Here is a 22,076-nt window from a genome sequence, read left to right as displayed (position 1 = left end):
GGGGAGTTGTTCTTCCCACCAATCAGCAGGCTGTACAGTGACGTGTAGCGCAGCTTCAGGAGATCCACCAATCTCAGTGTCTGGTTTTTGATGAGCTCCGATCTCCCATAATGCCTTGTGATTTGCAAAATTTAGCTAAGAGACTACAGGTCCCATAAAACCGTGCAATATAAACTTGAATTGTCATAATCAAAAGCAGTTCGATTGTCTCAGGGCCAGTGGCGCAATGGATAACGCGTCTGACTACGGATCAGAAGATTCCAGGTTCGACTCCTGGCTGGCTCGGTGAGACGGGCGGTTCTTATTGCTGCTCACGCAATACAGCCGTAAGCAGCACTTTTAAAACCTTTACTTTTTTCCCTTATACTTTTAAAAATTTCCTCATTATCTTCTTAAGCCCTCATTTCAGGTCTAAGTGATTGAGTTCGGCAGCCATCTTAGGTCAGCTTTCTCCGTTACCTAATTCAAAGGTGGTTCTTGTGTCACTACTTATGTCTATATGAACCCTGAGAAAACTGAATTAATGGCTGGTGTTCTTAAAATACGCTTTGTTTGGGCCTTCGTATGTTATATCAGTAAATAGATTGTGGCAACCCAGCCACTAATTCCTCGTGATCCTGTATCTCAAACAAAATGTAAATAAACACACATTCACATACACACAGGTGCGTGCGCGCGCGAAGACAGAGAAAAGGAATTTATGGTGAGCAGTTACAGTAGAGAGGAGTCATGAACTGCCTGGTGGAGGCCTGAGAAAATCTCTACATTTTCCTGTGTCAATACCTGCTAGAGGGATGGGGGGAAAAAGATAGGGATGAAGAAAAAGGCAACACCTAAAGATAGGGAGTCCCAGAGGTGTTCAGGGTCTGGCAGCGGGGATGGAAAGAACACAACACAAAAAGCCTGCAGGAGGCGCTGACAGAACTTAAGGACCGACTGGCAGGGAGCCGTGAGAAAGAGAAGTCGGGGGTGATGCCCAGGGTCTGCGAGTGAGACCATAAGTAAGAGAAGAGAACAGAACCGTTTAGGAGAATCATGGTTTGGGTTTGGAAATACCGAATTGGACCTCTAGGGGGCGCTGTGTAATAGAGAGTTGGATGAACAGAGACCTGCACCAGACCAGATTTGGAAATCTCCAGAAGAGAGGTAGTGACTAAAGCGATGAGACTGAATGAGATCACCCTAGCCTGTGGGCGACAAAGTCTTGGGAAATACGGGAAGGGTGTAGTAGGATAAGTTCTAAGGAGCCCCGGGTGCGATGTAAGTGCCCCAAGACGATAAAAGTCTAAAAACCAAAGATCTCAGAAAATGCCTGTGAAGCCTAAAGGGGTTGGAGGTTCTGTTGTCCTATCTTAGTCTTCATTTGATTCCTGCAGGTATTGTTATTATTATTATTATTATTATTATTAGAATTTATTTCATAGAACAGTTTTAAATTTACAGAAAAATTGAAAATTAAGCAGGTTTCTATGTCTCCCCACAGCTTTCTCTATTATTACCATCTTAACATTAATATGGTGCATTTATTATGATTCATGGACCAATATTGAAAACATTAACAAAAGTCCATAATTTATTCGAATTTCCTTAGTTTTTACCTAATGTCCTTTTTATGTTCCAAGAGCCCATCCAGGATACCATATTCCATATGGTTGTCATGTTTCCTTAGGGTCCTCTGGGCTCTGACAGTTTTTCAGATGTTCCTTGTTTTTGATGACCTCGAGGAGTAGTTTTGAGGAGTTTGAGAAGTTGGCCAGCTATGCTGTAGGATGCCTTTCTACATGATGGTTTTCTCATGATTAGACTCTGATTATGGGTTTGAGAGAGGAAGATCACAGAGGCAAGTGCCATTTTCATCACATCATATCAACAGTACATCCTATTGACATATTTTATGACTGTTGATATTTACCTTTATCACCTGGCAGAAGTAGTAGTAGAATTACACTCCATTCTACCCCTTCCATCCTGTACTCTTTGGAAAGAAGTCAGTATGTACATCCCACATTTGAGTGGGGAGTTAAGTTCCCCCTCCTTTAGGGCAGAGTATCTACAGTATTTATTTGGATTCTTCCCTGCAGGTCTTATAAGTAGGCGGTTGTCTACTCAAAGTGTGTGAGTGTTCCACTGACATTTTAAGAAGCTAAAAAGAGTTGCTGAGGAGGCTTGCTTGTTCTCTACCCCAGTTGTGCCCAACCAAACTCTACATTCACAGAAGACTTAGTAGATGTTGTTTCTTCTTCAAAAGCTAATTATCAGAGTCATGGACCATCTGTGTTCCTGGCATCTTCTTCCTGATGTCAAGCTGGTAGCTGCTCTGTTGGTTGTTAACTAATCTATCCATGGGTAAGAGGGAGAGAGGAAAATCTATAAAATAGTAATGTCGGTTTTGCCATTGGGTAAAACAATTTTCAAAAGGATTTCTGTAGAAGGAGCCTAGAATTTCTGACTGACCTTAAAGTAAGTTTAGATAGGCTGAATTTCACTCATCTTTGATGTCTTTGTTTTTTTCATTTAAAATGGCCTCTGCTATATGGCAAGCATAATGCTGAACAGTTCCCAGTAATTCCAAACCACATTGCTCCCTGCCTTTCCAACAGCACTTGGGTCTTCAAACAAACAAACAAACAAAACAGCATAGACTGCGGGTCTGCCTATATGAGCTGTAGAGAAGCAGAAGGAAAGAACTGAAAAAGAAATAGAGATTCTTGTAAAGGACTCTTCCTAGCCATTAAGTCAAAGTTGAAGTCTATCTATGCTCTGCTTCTGTCTGCTCTCCCCTCCATGCTGAACTCCAGCGCTTAAAAGCATCTGAATCATTGGATGTAGGCCTTGGCTGGGATGAAGACAGAGATGGTAGGACAAAAGGGCAAATATCCTGGGTCAAAAATACATTACTTCCTCCAACAGAAGTTAGTGACTAACAGGCTAGAGCACTGGAAACTTTTATGGAAGGGAAAGAGTACCCACCCACTCCCAGATCATCTTCCAATGGGCCTGCCAACATTTCTTACCTTCAAGCCCAGTTCTTCTACCTGATTCTGTTTTTAAGTCCTTGTATAAACACCTCCAGCTCATTGTAAACCCTCCTTTCCTTGTCTCTTATGCTGCTCTCCTCCCTCAACATTTGCCTCCCTCCCTAGGACCACCTTCACCCACCTCTGTGCCTGCCAAGCCTGCAGCACTCTTCCTTCAACACCAGAATAATGTCCCATTTGACCCTCTCACTGGTCCAAATTGCTGTTTCACAATCAAGGCTGTCCTCCAGTCACAAAAGTGGCAGAGTTACTGAGGCAAAATAATCTGTGCTGATTTGCATTCTCTTCCTTGTCATCTCTATTACATAGTATTTATCTGTCAAAACAGAAGGTAAAAATGTTCTGAAACATAGAAAAAGATGGAAAACTACCCAATTTGTTTATGAAGCCAGAATATGCCTAATATCAAAAACTGTCGGAAATAGCGCACACACACACACACACACGCACACACACACTCTATAGACCAGTTTCACTTATGAATAGAAATGTAAAATCCTAAAATATTTAAGATTAACACAAAATTCAACAGTACATTACCATAATAATTATATACCACAACCAATTAGGGTTTATCACAGAAATTAACACAAAGTTAGGTATCAGAAAATTTATTTACATAATCAAAAATAATTCGAAAAGAAAAACATTCAATGATATTTAATAACCACTAAAGAGAACATGGTAAGTTAATTCTATTTTCTATAAACATTCTTAATAGTCTTAATATTCTTCATATACAAATACATATATGTATCTATGAAGTCACTGATTTATGCAAAGGTAAAAACAAGGCTGTCTACTCTCATCACTATGTTATTTAATATTATTCTGAAAAAATCCAATACAATGAGAGTAGAAACTGAAAAAGGGGATTAAAACTTCTCGAAAGAGAGAGGCAAATTTATCATTGTTTGCAGATATGATTGTAAAATAGAAAATCCATGAGAATCAGTTCTAAAATAATAAGAATTAATAATAGGATTCAGAGATGTCACTTGATACAAGACAAATATAAAATGTATTTGTAGCCTCCTTATATACTAAGAATAACCAATTAGAAGACATAATTAATTAAAATATCCCAATAACATGATAGCTAAGATCTTGGCTTGTAGAGCCAGATACCTTGTTCATCCACTTACTAACCATGTGAACCTGACCCCTCTGTTCCATTTCCTCATCCACAAAATGGGAATGTACATCTTGTAAGGCTATTATGAGGAGTGTAGTCAATACAGTAAAGCATTTTAAACCTACCCTGTACATGGTAAGCCTTCAGTATGCACTAGCTATTGTGACTAGTGTTTTTCCCATTCTCAGTGGTTACGGTAACACCACCATTAAGAACGTAACTGTAAACTTACTGAAAAATGTGAGGAACCTGTTTAAAGACAATCACAAAAATTTGCTGAGAGATATAATTAAAAGATAGAAATGAGCCATGTTCTTAGAAAAAATGAATCTCATGAAGATATTGATTCTTACCCAATTAATTTCTCACTTTTACAAGTCAATCACAATTCTAATGGAATCTTTTGTTATTTGATAAAATGATTCTACTGCTTACCTGTAATAAAAAGCAGGAAAAAAAAGCAAAGAAAAATTTTAAAAAGAAGAGAAAGGAGAAGAAATTTGCTCTATATATTTAGCCCTTCACCTCAATTATTTATGAAATAAATAGTATATAAAGGGCTACGATACTCAGTTGGCACAAGAATAGACAGAATAAAAGAGCTAAACCAATAGTCCAGAAACAAACCAGTTGGATATGTATACGTGTGTGATTAAATATATGAATTTAATTTGTGATAGTAATAACAGCTAACATTTACTGAGTCCTTATTTGGTGTCAGGTTCTATGAAAAGCACTTTACATTCACAAGAACCTTGAATCTTCACAAGAACCCTGTGAGGTAGGAAGTGTTACTCATTTATGGGTCAAGGAGCTAAGTCTTAAAGAGGTTCAGTGACTTGCCACCCTAAGAAGGGATTTAGATGGTATCAACAAAACTAGGTTGACTGACTCCAGAGCCCTTGATCTTAACCTTAAGACTTATCACCTATAATTTTCCTCCTAGAGAGCTATCCTAGACAATCTTCACAAACTAGGACAAAGATTAATTAAGAAAAATGCTTAGGGTAGCATTTTTTTATGATCACAAAAAAATGTAAAACAACAAGTTGAATATTCCATAGGGATATGATTAAGTAAATCATCCATGCAATGAAATCTTAGGCAGCCATTAAAATCAATGTTGTCAGAAAAAAATTTAATAACATGGAGAAATGCTCGTGATATGCCATGAAATGATGCAGATTACAAATTGTACATACAGAATGACCTCAATATATGAGAAAAAAATTGTCTTTTCCAAATTTTCTATTATCATGTTTATATTATATGGAAAAAATTTTAATGTGTATAAAATCTGTGATCTCCGCTTGGTCTTTTTCTGCTTGTTTAGATCCTTTTCTTTTGCAGGCCTAGCCAAGGCTTTACTCCTCTGTAGGCTCCTACGGCTATTCAGCAGTCACTCTTCACTTCATAGCAATACCGTAATAGTTGTTCTCCTAGGTGGACTAGTATTTATGAAGCCTTACCACATGCCAGAAACTTTAAATATATTATCTCACTTAATCCTCAGGACATGATCTTGTGGGGCAGGAATTTTTAATATATCTATTTTGTAGATGAGAAGACTGAGTTATGCTTCAATTAAATGAAAGAGCCAGAATAAGAATTCAGTTCTTCAGATTCTCAATTCGTTGCGTTTTCTTTTACAACATTTCCCAAATGTGATCCAAGGACCTTGGGGGCTCCCAGAGACTCTTTTACGAAGTATGAGAGGATCTCTTACATGTCTGTGAGGCCAGATTTTCTTTATTTATCCCAAGCCATATATCAGCACAGAAAGCAGATATGAGAATTTAGTTGTCTTCTATTAAGCCAGATGTCAATGAGATTTGCAAAAATTAAAAACAATGTCACCCTTCTCATTACATTTTTTTTGGAAAATATAGTCATTTTTCATTAAAATGTCTTATGTTAATACACAATGAGCTTATGCTTTTAAATGAATAAAAATATTTTATAAATTTTTCTTAGAAAAAAATTTTTCTTAGATTTAATTTTTTTGATTGGGAAAATGTTCAGTTTATTAAATACTGTGAATGTCTAGAATATGAGGTACATCATTTCAATACGTAAATATCCAATCACATTTCAAAGTCAAATTTAGACTACCTGAAATTCTTCTTTGTTTTTCTTTAACAATTACAACCAAGACCATTCTATATTTTATTAGTTTCTTCAGTCTTTAAGATAGTTTTTAAAATGATATTCAAATAAACTTCAAGTACTTATCTTCAACTTTTCTGAATAAAAAGTTTCCATTTTTGTCATAACCTTACAGTTCATATATTTGATATACTCAATGGTGTTTTATATGTAATAAGAATAGGAAAATTAAGTTTCGATGAATATAAGAAAACCATTTAACCCTTACTCATTATTTGCTGCCTCCTTCTCTCTGACATGATACATAAAGCTCTTTTGGTTCTATGTTTGCCACAGGGACTAAGTACTGCTTCCATAAAAATGAGATCTGATCAAGATCATATTTAAAGATCAAAGCAGTTGTGACTGAATGGAACTTGGATATTGCATAACTCCATCTTAACAGAGAGTTACGTTCATGGAACATTTATGCTCAAATAAATTTTTTTCCAAATAATTTTTTTTTCTGATATCCTTCAGGAAAAGGCCATTGATGTTCTCTCAGTTTTAATTTTTAATATGATAAATATCTGTAGATAAAATTCACATAAATAAAAGCTCTTTGGAGTCCTTAAAAATCATTGAGAATAAAGGAGTCCTGCAATCGAAAAGATAGAGAACACCTGCTTTACTTTCCCAGCGCTGCCCTCTTGGAGGTTCTGATGTTGTAGATAGGCTTGAATATGCCTGGCATGGCAAACACCTCAAATAAGTTGTAACAAAGTGCTGCTGTGGGGATTTAAGTCACAGTGAGACCTTTTCTAGCGTTCCAACTAATGGAGAAGCAAAAGTTGAGGTGTGCCTCAAAAATGATAGGATTTTCTGATCAGAAGAGTTCTTGCCAGGTGGATAAAACCTAAACAGGCACAGGAAAGCATGAAGGGGTGAGTAAGCCCATGGAGGCAGCTTCGGATGAGTAGAGGGTGTAAGTGGTGGAGGAAAGGTTGCAAAGTGGAACTGCACTGTGAGGGCCTCAATGCACGGGGACTGCGTTTGGTGTGTGGTAGGAGACCTGACGTGTTGTGAACAGAGAAATGACAAAATGAAGTGAAAATTACAAAATACTTACGAAAAGTAAATCAGAATCATCATAAAAATCAGCCTGGCAGTGGTTTATAGGATGAAAGGAGGGGTAGTTAGGACAATTTATAGGGCCCACAATGAAGATCTGAGAAGGATATGGGAGTGGCAGGGGAAATATGCCCATTGGCCATGCCAGCTGGTCTCATGGGTGGCAGGACATTGACAAGGTCTTCTGGTTCAGGGCCTTGCCCCAGCTTTGTGGGCCCGGAGCCTCCAGTTGTTAGCAGGCTCTTATGTCCAACTCCCTGTGACACTCACCAGAAACCAGTATTTATACTGCATGTACATGGAGGATATCACTTTCCAGTGGCAGGGATAGTCATCTGATGTATGGAGCATCCCATAGTCAGGGATAATAAAGTCAATAAACATGATGTTGCTTGAAGGGGCGTATATTTGGATCCAAGGCTTCAAAGGGTCTCAGGACAGCAGACTCTGGAGCCACACTGCCTGGGTTCCTGTCCTGCTCTCCTGGCTCTTCAACTTAAAGTTTTGTGACATTGCAAAAGTTCCCTGATCTCTCCATGCCTTACTTTATTTCTGTGTTTGTAACACGGGGATGATAATAGTACATACCTCAGAAGTTTGCTGTGATAATTAAATGACTTATTACATGCGGTGTGCTTAGAAATCATGTCTGAGTCTACAGCCATGCCATCCTGAACGTGCCCGATGTCTCTGATCTCGGAAGCTAAGCAGTGTTGGACCTGGTTAGTACTTGGATGGGAGACCACCTAGGATTATCAAGTGCTATAGGTGTTTTAAAAAAAAAATCATGTCTGATACCTAATAAAGTTTCAAAGCTCTTGTTTTATGGAGAGAGCTTGCAACGAAGCCTTGTTCCTGCTCCCAGGTGTAGCCTCTCTCCCCAGTAACTTAACTTATATCTCCAAGTCAGTGTCTCTTTCAAACAGGTTTAGGTCTAGATGAAAATCAGAATACCTGTAAGACAGTTTTATGTATGTCAACTTGGCTAGCTGATAATATCGTTATTTAATCAAACACTAATCTAGGTATTGCAATGAAAATGTTCTGTAGATGTGGTTAACCTCTACAATCAGTTGACTTTAGGTAACCTTTTTGTTTTTCTTTTTCTTCTTCTTTTTTTTATAGTACAGTAACCTTGATTAATGTGATCGATCCAATCAGTTGAAGGCCTTAAGAGCAAAAACAGTTAACAGTTTAGGGAAGAAATTCTGCCTCAAGACTGCAGCATTGAGTTTCCAGCCTGCAGCTATATATATATTAGTATATATATTAGGTTCTGTTCCCTAGAGAACTGTGACCTTGCTGTTTAGATAACCCTTTTCTAAACTCTGGACTGAGCATTTATTTTGGTTACACATTCTTTCTTCAGGCAGGCTTAGTACATGTAGGTTTCTCTAAATTTTGGTTATATTTTTCTGAGATCAGTACTTACTTAGCCACTTTGGCTAGACTTCAACCACTCAAATATAAAGCACTTTTAAGGGTAAATTATTTCTACAGATTGCTATCTCATTCATGATGAGTTGACTCATTTTCACTGTCTCAAGGTAGAAAGAGACCCTATTGCCAGTTCCTTTAACAAAATCTAGCTCAGGTCATTCAAGATGGGTAATGTAAGAAGACTCTTCATGGGGCAAGAGGCCCCACAGGGAGGTTGGATATCAGGGATTCCCCTCTGGGGATCATCAGGCTGGCCTCTAAAGGGTGTTGGATTTCCTATTTATGATAACTGAGAAAAAAGTAGGATCAATCCCCAGGAGACTACTGCTATTCATGGAGAACCTCAAGGAGATAGATTTTATTTGTCCAAGAGCCCCAGAGTTGCCTTACAGAGAGCAATCCTATTGCAAATTCTGGAGGCGATTTACTTTGCTTCTCATTATGGAGGAAGAATCATCAAGACTTGCTTCTTGATCAGATATAGTAAAAGACTAGTGAAGAGAGATATGACTAAGAATGGAGAGGCAGATGTAAATCTTTTCTGAAAAGTGTGAGGGTGAGAGAGAGGGCAGCCGAGGGCCAAGACGCCAACTCTCAGCAATCACTGTCACATGTACTCTCTGCTTGCCCTCCAAGTCTTTCCTTCTATTCCGCAATAGATAACAGCACATCTGAAGGACTCCTACTGCAAACCTTCCATCTCCAGTCAGTGTGAAGAATGAAAGGACCCAAACCACTGTAGTGCTCCCTTCAGGTGGCACTAAACACCCTCTGTGCTGTTTTCTCCCCATCATAGAACTGTTGTAAAAGACTTTTCTACCAAACTACATTCAGAAGCTCAGTAATTAATTTTTTTCAATGAAATTATTATTTCAAATACCAAAACTAGTATGGTTCATGAGCCCCTAGTTAAAAGAGGAAATGCTGAATGCCATAGTAAATACCAGGAGGAACTATTTTGAGAGTTTTGATGTTCATTTCCAGATGCTACTAACTACAAAGGGAAAATGTACTTTTATATAGTAGGGAAATCTGGCAGTTACCACCTTAACTGAGAAATCAAGCCTCAGCATAGTTAACAGTGAGACATTATGACCTGATGTGGCTCTGGGGTGATGTAATGTGAAGTATGTAATGTCATCTATTAAGTATTCTTTGCAAAAATGTTTATCCTGAATCTAAAAAACCCTTGTAGACTTACATCCAGTTTACAGAATATGTAGGCTTATAGCACTATCCAACAGAACTTTTGCCAATGATGTACATCTTGTATATCTGCACTAATACAGTAATCACTAACCTCCTGAAAGTTTAATAGCCACATGTGGCTAGTGGCTAGTATATTAGGCAGAACAGGAAAGGAACAAATTATATCACATGATACAATTAGACAATGGGACATTCTACAAGGTAATCCATCTTGAGTTTTCAGAAAGTCAATTTTGTTAAAAAAAAAAAAATGGGGGCAATGTTCCATTTTAAAAGAAATTAAAGGAACCTAACATCCAACTGTAATACATGAACCTTTATTGGGCCCTAGACCAGGGAAAAAATTGGGAAAATTTGAATATGATCTCAATAATAAATATTATAAAATTATTTTTTAAGTGTACTAATTTTATTAGTTATACAGGGGAGTGCCCTATTTTTAGGAGTTACTTACTTATTTAAGGAATGAAATGTCATAATGCCTGCAACTTACTGTAGAATATTCAGAAAAATAAGTCTGTATAACTAACTATACCTTTATCTAGAGAGAGGAGGAAGAGGGAGAGAAGAGGGAGAGAAAAGCAAAATGGCTGCAGTTGTTTAATAAAGGTTGCGTATACTGGTACTTATACTATTCTTTCAATTTTTCTGTACGTTTGAAAATTTCCCCCCCCCCAAAAAAAAAATTGGGGTAAAAAAACTATAGAACTAAGCAATATTGACTATGTCAGTATTTCCATTAATCTATTTACTATTTGTTCATTCTGTGTGGGCCAACATTTTCCCATAGATAAATGGTAGTAAGCACCATGTAAGGAAAAATTTAAAGTTAAGTCAAAGAAAGACCTTAATTCTTCCTTAAAATCAATCCAAGACCATTATTATTTGATCTTAGAAGAATGCCTTGTGAGTCTCCCCGAAAAGTGCTTTGAGAAACTGAGTAGACTCTTCTAAATAAAAATGGTCTGCTTCTGCTCAGTCCTTGACTTTGACACCAGCCAGGACCCTACCTTGTTCTAAGCTAAGTAGACCATGGAACTTGGTTCCTCAGGGTGATCTCCTTCCACCCATTGCTTTTGGAGAAATTAACCCTCACACCACACCAGAGGGAACCAGGAATACAAGTGGCTCGTGTCCTTTCCTGTAACAAGAACAGGATGCCCAGCTGCTTTATCATAACACCCCCGATGAGAGCCACGGTGACAGAATAGTTCCCCACCTACCTTAACATCTAGCACTCCTCTGGAGACTGTAGTTCTTCAAGAGTAAGCCGGTTTTAATTCACTCTAGCTCTCAAAGAATGAAGCCTCAAAAACTCCAGGTGGTCAGGCTAGTACTTCTACCGCTTACCCTTTGTGTAAACATTGTAAATCTGTCTCTATTTGGATCCACTCATTTCTCCCTTCCTATCCACATAAACTTCGACGTTCTTTTTCCATCTCTGCCCAAAGGAAAATGACTAAAATCCCAAGACACAATATTATTACTTTATTCAGAAGGTGATAAAATATAATACAGGGCCAACACTGAAAAATAGCTGTACATAAAATTACATAAATCAGCTACATTTTCCATAAGTCTCAGTCATTATAAATGAGGAAGAAAAACCAGGAGGGTGCCTAAATGACTGCAGTAATTCAAGCAAGTGTCCCCATACTCCCTTGAGCAAAAGTTGCCCCAGGTGGAGGTGGTCCTTTTACCAGGAAGAGAAGGCAGTGCCTATGCAGAAGTTGTGCCCCCTGGCCCTACCGCTCAGCGGTAGGCCTTGCTGAACTCCTGGAGGGCCCAGCGCTTGTTCTCAGTTGCCTGCTTGAGTTGGGTGTACTCCTTTACCAGCCTGTCAAATTCGTCTCCAAGGACCTCATAGCTGTTCAGGACCTGTCGGGACTTCTCCATGTCCTGTTCTTGTAAGCGAATGGCCCCCTCCAAACGGTCCCTAAGAGCCCAGGCACAGAATATAAAATATTAAGGATCTGCTTCTCAGAAAGCAGACAAGAATGGTAACATGTTAAAATGAATGAGTCTGGGGAGTGTGGGAACCAGCTCTGAACAGCTATACCAAGCTCTTCAGAGTTCTCACCTAATGAGACGATGAACTTCCACTTTCTCAGCAGTGTAAGTGTCAGACAAAATCTTTAGCTCCTCCATCCTGACAGAGGGAAGAAAGAAATGTCAAGCTAAGGATCCCGGACAGAGACAGAGTTAGGATGGAACACAGTACCTACCCACTGGTCAAGGTGTGGGCTATGCAGTGGCAGGATAAACAAGGTCACTCTGAATTCATGAGCTAATTATCTCACAGTCAAGCACCGATTTCAGAAAGCTTTAAAATAAAAGACTCAAGAATGCTGAAAGCTTTGGGGTAACCTAAAGGCTAATACCAAAGTGTGACGTTTACCAGATACCCACAAGGTGCTAGGCATGGCGGGGTGGAGAGATGAGGGCAAGGGCTGGGGGGAGTGGTGTGTGAGACAGCATCCCTTAGATGCACAGAGGTCATAGCTCACCTCAGCTTGAGGATCATGGCACTGCACTTGATCTCCAGGTACTGGGCATTGATGCGGTCTAGCTCAGATTGAGTCTTCAGCCGGTGCTCCTGAAGAAGCCTCTGCAGCAACGCAAGGCAGCGGAGAAGCACCTGAGCCCCCAGGAGGCAGGAGGAAGACAGTGTAAAGATACGATAGTAGAGAAGACAGATTGGAAATCCTTGGTTTCCCCAAAGGTGCCCCTGGGGTCAGGGTAAAAGAGAGGAGGCTACCTCACTGCTCTGACCAACCTGGGAATAGGTGGCACTCTTCTTCTCCAGCAGCACTATCTGCTCCTTCTGCTGGCTCTTGGCATCCTGGCACTGCTGCTTCTCACCCACGAGGACCTCTGCCAGTTTCCACACCTTTGCTGCCTTCAGGGTTTCACTATCTGAGTCTGGGCAAAGAGACAGAGTACTGGACAGGAAAACCCTAGTTGCTAGGTCCCTTTTAAGGTCATTTTTCAGTGCCCCTATCCTACATCTAGCCCTACAAATTCTGTCTTCTTCCAGGTTTTCTTCTGATGTCCTGTTAAAAATGGCCAGTTCTCAAAATTACGTCCTCTTCACTCTTAACTTTAATTCCAGATTTGGCCCTTACTTCTTAAATCATAGAAATAGAGAAAAAAAAATTCCTTCCCTATTCCATTCTGATTCTCCTGAAAAGAATGAACTCATCCTTCCCTGAAGCAAGAGGACACTCCAGCTTGGCACCTCACTGAATAAAAGGAGCGCTCACAAAATTCCTTGTTTTTATTCTACCAGTGAGAAAACACACAAATAAGCATCTCTAATGTCTCCAATGCTTCCCAGTTTCTGTCCCAAATCTAACATTCAAATACATTGTTCTCAACAGAGCAGCCCAGGAACCCTGAAGGCCAACTGCAAACAGAACACAAGAGTTCTGGCACTCACCCGAACTGGGATCATGGTAGCAGAGCAGAGTGAAACATTTTTTCTTGAGCTGCTCCTCCACTTCTAGTGGGAGCCGAGCCCTCATCCATACAAAATCCTACAGCCACAGAAACAAAAAGAGAGATGCAAATAGACGGTTAGAACTAGGAAGATGCAGCCAATGAACACACAATGATAACAATCTCAATGAGAACCAAAGGAAATCCATTAAGAGACATAAGGGAGATTTCTTAGTCTATCGAACTCTCAAGATCCCAGGCTGATTAAAACATGGGGAACTAGAGAACACTGGAAACACCCTTCTGGAGAGCAGTTTGGCAATATGTACCAACATGTTATAGGTATGTATCCTTTACTCATTGATTCGGTGATTCTACTTTGAGCATTAACACTTGGGAAACAATCATACAAGGGCAAAGGCGCATATGAACTAGCATGTTTGTTATCAGTGTGGTTTCTAACAGCAAAAATGTAGAAACAGCCTTAAATTAATATCCATCAATAAGGTTAAACAAATTATATGCTACATTCATACAATGGAATCCTGTAAGCAATTTAAACTGATGATATAATAAGAATAGAGAGCATTAACTATGTCTGGACACTGTGCTAAGAGTGCTTTAGGAAGTATCAGGTTCTTTACATTTATTGATTGGAAAAAAGTCCAAAATATATTAAGTGAAAACATATTATACTACATAAGCATAAAGGGTATATAATACCATTTACATTATCTGTATATAATAATAATGTATTTATTTCTAAATGTAGTATTTTAGTTCTTACTCTCTTCTGTGTAACATTTTTTGAGTATTGATATACTATAAACATGTATCATTTTTATAAAAACGATAAAGTTTAACAAAAAAAATGTTTAAATATATAGGAAAAATTAGCCCTTTTGCTTCTTTGGTCCCAATATCTGCCTGTCTCCAACCTCTGAGGGTGGCATGAGCTCCAGAAGGTCCGCTTTTTCAAGTCCTAGCAGTGGAGGCATCACTCTCTCCTGGCTACTAGGACCTAAGAGCTGTGTCAGTTCAGTCACAAGTAGCCGTTGTTCAAGGGTCTCGTGAAACTGATAGAATGAAAACAAAAAAAGAGGTTACTGTTAAACTTCTCTCACTCTCCATCCTCCATCCTCACAAACCAGTTCTTTACACATTTTCCAAGTTCTTGAATATGTCACCTCCTTCAGATACCTTCTCGGCTGACAGTGCCTTTTCCTGTTAATCTTTCTTTTCAAAACCCTGACAACACACTCACCTCTTCCTCATAACTACAGTCCATTTCTTTTTGATAACCATTACACGAAGCTCTATGTTCCTCAGATCATATAATCAGATGAAGCCATAGGTGGCCTGGTCATTCCTACAGCTGGTAACAAACCCCTACGTCATCTCTTCTGCCTTACCTTTTTGTCCTCAGAAGTTAACTTTGTGTCTTGTGTCTTCACATAGTAGTCCACAAGCAGCTCTTGAATTATTCTCTGTAAAATCTCTAACCTCAGCCATGCTGTCTTATGCAGTCGAACTTTCTTCCATGCCTAGAAAACCAAAAAAAATCCCAAGTAGGAACCTCTCTTGGATGATTTTTCCTTCCTCCTATCATCCCTTCACCCAGGGTTCTTACCTGAGCCTGTTCCTTTGCCAGAGAGAGGCTTAAGCCACTCTCGTCCACATGTTGTGAGAGACTCAGCAGCAGTCTGCTGAAGTGTGGGTTCTGTAACAGGTCCTCTTCACTCAGGTTACAAGGAGGTAGCTGTTTGCTGCACACTTAATTGGATGTCCCCCATAGGGACAAAAAAGTAAAGAAAGTACAGACTCTTAATTTATATATTTGAGTATAACTCTTAGCTTAATATTCACTTCCAAAAAACCCGTAGGTTTTTGGTAGGGAGATTTTCTAAATCTGATGAAACTTGAAAAAAAAAAAAATCCACAAATAAACTAGAGGCAAAGTAACAAGCATTTATATTACATACAAAGACATTAATCAAGAATTAGGGAATGAGTCTCTAATAAAACTAAGATCTTAGAAAATGGAAATGCAGTTGGAAAGTATGAGACAAACAGAATCAAAACTAAGGGATCCTTTAGTAGGGGTTACTACCTCAGTACCCAAAATGCCTCATTCACACAGAACCACCAGAATTTTTGAGGAATGGGGGAAAAAATGCATTTATAGTTCCAACTTTGGATGTTATCTCTAATCATATAAGCCAGACTGAGAGAAAGTATACACTTACTAAGTTTAAATAAAAAATTTAATTAACCAAATTCTCCTTATTGTAAACACAGTTGAGTAACTCATGTGGATGCAGAACAGCACACTTATGAGAAAAAGTGCAAGAAACTGGGATCCTCTCATTATTCCTTATGCTCAAGGGGCTTTCTTTACATCTCTTTTCTGACATGCTTTCTGCTGGGGTCTTTCGTTTCACTCCTACTTTCCGAACACTCAAATTTTCATTCTTTGGACCACCATACGCAAAGTCCTTTTACAGAATAAGAAATCTCTTTTTTCTTCTCAAAGGTATTGAAGGATCAATATGGAAATGGTCAATATATAGAAGATTCAAGTGCTTGATGGATTTAAGATATAGAAAGACTTTAGATATGGAAAGAATTTAATATATGGAGGATCTGAGATTTTGGAGAACAAGACATGAGAAAATTCAAAACACAGGTAGCCTTTAAGGAGTTTGCTGGCCACCCTTATCGTCAAGATATGCTCGCTCACACAGCATGAGAGCATCTTGAGTTTTTAGTCTATTGTACAGGAAGGTGCTAAACAGAAGTCAGTATAATGTTTTCCAATAAGACAATGTTTAAGAATCTTCATGTATTCTAATTTCCCTAGAAACGCAGGCTTTTGTGAGAGAAACCATACCCATAAACATAAATTCTTATAAAAGGTAAGTACATAGATTAGACCTCTCTGGATAAGTCATCAAGTCTCTTGCAAATGACTATCCTTACCTTGTTGGAGTATTTCCACCCCTTCTCCAGGTGAGCAGAAATCCCCAGATGCCATCTGATTTTTTTCTTGGGATTCTTATCTGTGGAACTAAGTGGGGTGGGGGTGGGGGGTGGGGAGAGATGAATAAACTAGCTGGCTGCTCCAGAGAAAACTTCCTTGGGCTCAAATTTCTGTTGTCTATACCTGGGAAGGAACCTCAGGGATATCTCTTACAGGGTAGAACCATAACACACATCCTGGGTACTAAGCTCTTATACAAATTTTATGGACAAACAGACTTATCAGTGGCAAAACATTTTGCATTCTAATCACCTAAACGTTTCCATTTGTTATAACCCTTCTAAAAAGATTCTTCTTTAGGAAAGAAAAATTTCTAATTAATTAGTCTAAAAAGGTGGATGCCCCCTCCCCCCACCCTAATGTTTAAGTTAAAACTTAGCTGCTGCTTTCCAGTTATGAGTGAACTGGGAAAAGGGAAAAAAAGAAATCAAAGTCCACTTTCTCCCCCAAATCATCCAGCTATTAAATTCCACTATAGTTTCTTGTGCTTCTTTAACTTGTCTTTTCATCTAAGATCTGTTGGTAGTTTTTGACCATTAACTCCAGAAACAGCCGTCAAGAGTGACAAATTATTCCACACTTGAACAACAACTGGTTTTCACATAACAGCATTAGTAAAGATCACCTGGAGGAAAGATCATGACAAAAAGACAGACAGGATGTCAGTGCCGAAAGAGTAATGGAAAGGTGTAGTTAATGCAGCTGAGGGGTGTTCTGCCAGAACAGAGAGTACACTGAAAAGAAAGATATCAACACAAAGGGGTAGTAAGGATGGGCACAGTTTGGGCTCTGGAGATGAAAATTTTCCCTTGACATTATTTTCCATTTTTCTACTCCTCCCCCTCTTCTAAGATCTCAAACTCCAAAGGGCAGCTAGGCCTCCAAAGCAGAACAGACATAGGCTATTATGATTTAACACTTTACATTCACAGAACATTTGGTTTACTCCCTCGTTTTATGAGTAACATCAAAGTAACTACTCATTTGTTTTGTAATATGGACTAGAGGGGAGACAAAGCTGAGGAGTCAGAATGCTAGGACTAAATTTGCAGTTCCGCCGGTTCTGTGTGAATTTAAGGAAAATGTTTTGTTGTGCCAAACTTTTTTCCCCCTGCAAAACTGAGATAACGATTCGTGCCTTGCACAGACATTAAGAATTAATAACACAGTCTATGTGTTAACAAAAGCCACTACTTAGTTAAGCTCAGTGTTTTAGCAACTGTTTATCGTTGATCTAAGCCTGCTGCAAATTTCACACGCGAAAATGAGGACTACCTTAAATTTCAAAAAGTCAGTTGTTATTCCTTCCCTAGGGTAACTACCCATTTCGGTTTTATGGTGCTTTTCTTTACCCTTTTTTTTAATGTTAGAGAGTGTGAATAAGGTTTGGCAATCAGGTTCGATTCTCCACCCTCTGCACTCAGACATATTAAAACGCTGCTACAGGGACCCAAGCATTTAAATGTTCTGACTCAGGCGTCTTTAAAATTCCTAGAGCTGTCTTTACACGATGCACTGAACGTTAAATTGATTTTACAGGTATTTTCACAAGATGTGACCCTTCCAGGGCCCAAGATGAATCAAAATGCGGAGCGGGCTCTCCGGCGCCTACTTCCCTTCCGTCTGGGAAGCCAAGGATTCGCAAGGGCGAAGGCAGCCTCGGCGGCCGGAGGCCCGGTACTGGCGGGATTGACCCTTCCAGGGCTCCTCTTCCCCACAGCGCCGCCCGCCGACCCTCTAAAGCAAACCTGCACACCATGGGGCTGAACAGAAGCTCCCGAGGCCGTGCGGAGCAGGCTGGGGCTGGACGGCCGGCAGCGTCAACATCCGGGACCCTGTCCGCACCCAGGCTCCGGAACTTCTCACACCGGCCCCGCGTTGGGGTGGGGGCAAGCTAGGCGCCAGAGCACAGTACGGGGAAGTTCGGGGGAGGGGAAAGAGCCTAAAGAGCCAAAGCGGGCCGCGTGGGAAGGAGGAGGGGCGGGGCCACGCTCGAGGCGGGAAGGGTAGGCCACGCCCCTCGGCGGGCGCGCGCCTCTAGATGTCAACGGCTGTAGACCCAGGGTTTCGGAGTCTTCGTAGAGAAAGGGAGTGATCTAAGGAAAGCTTCTTTGCCATTTCTACTGAGTGCCTACCCCTTGCTGAGGGCAAACATTGAGGAAATGGTAATGTTTGCCAACTTTTATTGAGGGCCTACTATGAGTCAGGCACTATACCGAGCGTTTTGCTTGCCTTGCTTCGCCTCTTAGTTCTTACAGAGTCCTACCTGGAAGTCACTATCTTACCCAGTTTACAGAGGGGAAAACTAAGGCGCAAGGAGGTTAAATGACTTGTTCAGGTACGCAGCTGGCAGAAGCAAAACCCGACCCAGTGACCGTCTGACCTTTCCTAGACCTGCTGCTCACACCTGCCCCCCTGGGCTTCCTCTTGAATTTATTTCCTTTTCCTGGCTCTTCTGCCCTTGTTTATTTCTCATCTTTCATTCACCATCCCCCCCCCCCGCATGGACATTTATTGTTTGCTTAAGTCTGGAGCTGGGAGTCCCAAAGCTTTTAGTACCTCCGAGGCTTTTAGTAACTACGCACTGTCAAGGTTCTTTGCACTTCCCTGCATTCTCATGGTCACAAGGTAGCTGCAGAAGTCCAAGAAGTACATCCTTTCGGCGCATCCCAAGCAGGAAAGAAGGGCAAGAGTCTTCTTCCTATAACAGTACAGAAGAAAATCTTTCCCAGAAGTATCCAGCAGACTTTCCCATAAGTCTCATTGGCCAGATTAAGTCACCTGTCCAACCCTAGACCAAAGAGCTAGATGTGGTCCACATTCTGCTCTTCAACACCCTTTGTAGTCAGTAACGACTACCTGTGAGGACTTCAGGGCTCCCATACTCTCCGACTGGTTTCAGCCAAAGGGGGATCCCAGCAGGAGGTTGGAGGGAGAGAAGGGGACAATGATGGGAGGAGGGGGATAATTCCCTTGACTTCCTCCATGGGCTTGACCTCAGATTGGCTATGGACTTTTACCAAAGGTTATTGTTCCTCTAAAGAGGTCCCTCCACTTCTGTCTTAAACCCCATCCCCAACCTCTTTTCAAAGTTAAATGGAATCTAGTCATTAGGTGAATTATTTTGAAAATAATAATTGATGCTAAGTAAGTTGCACCAAGGTTATCTCTTGCATCAGAAAATAAGCTGATAGTCTACGGTGGTAGGGTGGTAGAGAAGGAATCTCAGGCTAGGTGTGCTGGGTGGTAGGGAGTTTAACCTTTTCTTTTAGTACCAACTAGAGAATTATTCCAGCAATACATAAAGGAATAGTGATCTGATGCAGAATTTTTATGTCCCTGGTCATCTCGTCAGCTGCCACCTTTCATGTTTAATATTAAAGTGCTGTCATTTTCTAAGGCTTTTAAAAATTATTTATGCTTCTTCAGCTCCGTAGTGCAGCATCATTAAGTATCAGGCATAATGTCCCTAACAAATTGCACTTGGAAAAAATAGCAAGTGTGTTTTGGTGACTCAGAGCTTATCAGGAATCTACTGAAATATCATGTCTCATATTTGTCAAGTTTTCTAATATGGTACTACAAAGCTTTGGCTAAGCAGCCCTAAAGTACTTGGGGAATGAGGAGACGAAGGGTGCCCTGGCTCTTCTCCAGGTAGGAGGAGAGAGGAGAGAGCCAAGGGAAAGCTTTGCATTGGATCAACCTTCACATACAACTATCTGTTCCATCTCTATCTCTGACAAACTGCGTAACCTTGGGCTTCAGGTTCCTCATCTGTCAAAAGTAGGAAATGACATATTTTTAGCTCTTCCAATCTCATAGGTTGATGTAATGATCAAATGAGATAATGGCTGAGAAAGTACTTTAGAAAGACTATCAAAGTGAGGTGTTTTAAAATTGACCTGGATTAAGCACTTATTAAGTGTTTGGGAAAGACACAAAGATAAATATGACCCAGTCTCAGACCTGAAAAAGTTCATAATCTAGTTGAGAAGATAAGACATGCACATGAAAAGCAAATAATAGAAAGCAGCAAAAAGATGTCAAAAGAGCAATTTAGATAATAAATACTAGAGAACCTCAAAGAAGGTACAGAATTATTTCTGCAGAAATGGATAGGAAAAACTATGAAATAAATCTTATCTTAGCTGGGCCTGAAAGAAGAGAAAATTTTGATTATTTAGAATGGAGGAAACATACCAGCAAGTAGAGGTAGAGAAAGGAATTCCAAACTGCATTCTCTGTCCATGAGGAGACTGGACAAGCTGAAGTGATAGACTTCATAGGCCAGTTCTACATAAGAATAGAAAGTTGAGCTGATAGACCATACTGGCAGTTAAAACTCCAGCAAAATATTAAAAAATGATCTTATAATCAGACATTGGTGTCCTTGAGCAAGAATTGCAAGACAGGACCTAGAATCCATTCTCTTTCTAATTTTACGTCCCTGCAACTTTTTGTTCTTGAATTTTAAAATACAGCTTTATTGAGATGTTTTGGCATACAATATGTACTTTTATTTATTTATTTATTTATTTATTATTTTTTATGCCTACAGCACCTGGTCCTCCTTGGTGGTCTCCCATCTAAGTACCAATCAGGCCCGCCCCTGCTTAGCTTATGAGATCAGACAGGATCGGGCTTGTTCAGGGTGGCATGGCTGTAAATGCCATACAGTATTTGTAGTGCACAGTTTGTTAAGTTTGACATAGCTCTAAATCTGTTAAACCATCACCACAATCAAGATAGTGAACATATGCATCATCCCCTAAATGTTTACTTTGCCCCATTATAATTCTTCTCTGGCCTGTCTCAACCACTGATATGCTTTCTGTCACTACAGATTTGTTTGCACTTTCTAGAATTTTCTATAAAAGAATCAGATAAAGATGTACTCTTTTTTTGGCTTTTTTTCACTCGACATAATTAATTTTGAGATTCATATATGTTGTTGCTCATACCAATAATTAATTTTTTAAATTAGTCTTTTTATTGCTAAGAAGTAGGGAATCCTTTTTAAAACCTTAATTTGTCTAGGTTTGTATTTAAGGAGATGCTTCTTTAATGACCCCAAGTTCTCTGTTTCAGTGCTTGGCATACAGGGGTATGTATTTGTTGAAAGAATGAATTTCTGACCACCTCCGCAGTGCTAATACCTTATATAGTTTTGTTTGTTCAGTGGAATGCTTATCCTTTATAGGCTTGTCTCTTTATCAGTGTTCATCTTGCCTGTTCTGTCATATGCAAAATACAATCACTCACTTCTTAAATGTTCTTTAATGAAAAAGCCAAGAACATGGTCAAGTATTCCTGGGCTAGACTCTGGTGGAGGGGTGTGGGAGGGGTGTAGAAAGATTAAATTAGGCATAACTCCTAACCACAATCTAGCTCTACCTTCTAGAAGACATTGATCTCGATCAAGTATTTTTTAAAAATCCACGTATATGTTTTAACTTGATAAATGTAAATGGGAGTCTTGAGAAAAAGTCTACTTAATCTTTCAAACTTAGATATTCCTTTGCTGCATTGTTTAGAGTCACAGAGAAGAATGGAGATTTGC

General features: G+C 39.7%; 1 protein-coding gene, 1 non-coding gene and 1 pseudogene across 4 annotated transcripts; 1 reads left to right on the top strand and 2 right to left on the bottom strand.

Moving 5' to 3' along the window:
• Positions 1-212: 212 nt before the first annotated feature.
• Positions 213-285, top strand: TRNAR-ACG. The gene has a single exon. It is a non-coding gene; the product is annotated as a tRNA-Arg (tRNA).
• Positions 286-11,507: 11,222 nt separating this feature from the next.
• On the bottom strand, positions 11,508-18,432 carry HAUS4 (HAUS augmin like complex subunit 4). 3 transcript variants are annotated; one of them, XM_016120610.2, is made up of 10 exons: positions 18,265-18,432; positions 16,456-16,543; positions 15,107-15,249; positions 14,889-15,020; positions 14,415-14,552; positions 13,478-13,574; positions 12,815-12,960; positions 12,546-12,646; positions 12,119-12,187; positions 11,508-11,974 (listed from the first exon to the last, which is right to left on the bottom strand). In XM_016120610.2, exons 2-10 carry the CDS (start codon positions 16,508-16,510, stop codon positions 11,791-11,793), a joined length of 1,065 nt encoding a protein of 354 aa, XP_015976096.2. In that variant the 5' UTR covers positions 16,511-16,543; positions 18,265-18,432; the 3' UTR covers positions 11,508-11,790. The 3 variants fall into 3 exon arrangements, with proteins under 3 accessions (XP_015976096.2, XP_015976094.2, XP_015976095.2); XM_016120608.2 differs by having other exon boundaries at positions 12,546-12,676; positions 18,265-18,429; XM_016120609.2 differs by having other exon boundaries at positions 12,546-12,676; positions 18,273-18,429.
• Positions 18,433-21,065: 2,633 nt separating this feature from the next.
• LOC118600669 lies at positions 21,066-21,184 on the bottom strand (annotated as a pseudogene).
• Positions 21,185-22,076: the final 892 nt, after the last annotated feature.

The sequence above is a fragment of the Rousettus aegyptiacus genome, unplaced genomic scaffold (genome assembly GCF_014176215.1).
Source record: "Rousettus aegyptiacus isolate mRouAeg1 unplaced genomic scaffold, mRouAeg1.p scaffold_m13_p_3, whole genome shotgun sequence".
Lineage (NCBI taxonomy): Eukaryota > Metazoa > Chordata > Mammalia > Chiroptera > Pteropodidae > Rousettus > Rousettus aegyptiacus.
The sequence above is the reverse complement of the archived record's forward strand: the minus strand, read 5'-3'. Positions and strand labels throughout refer to the sequence as shown.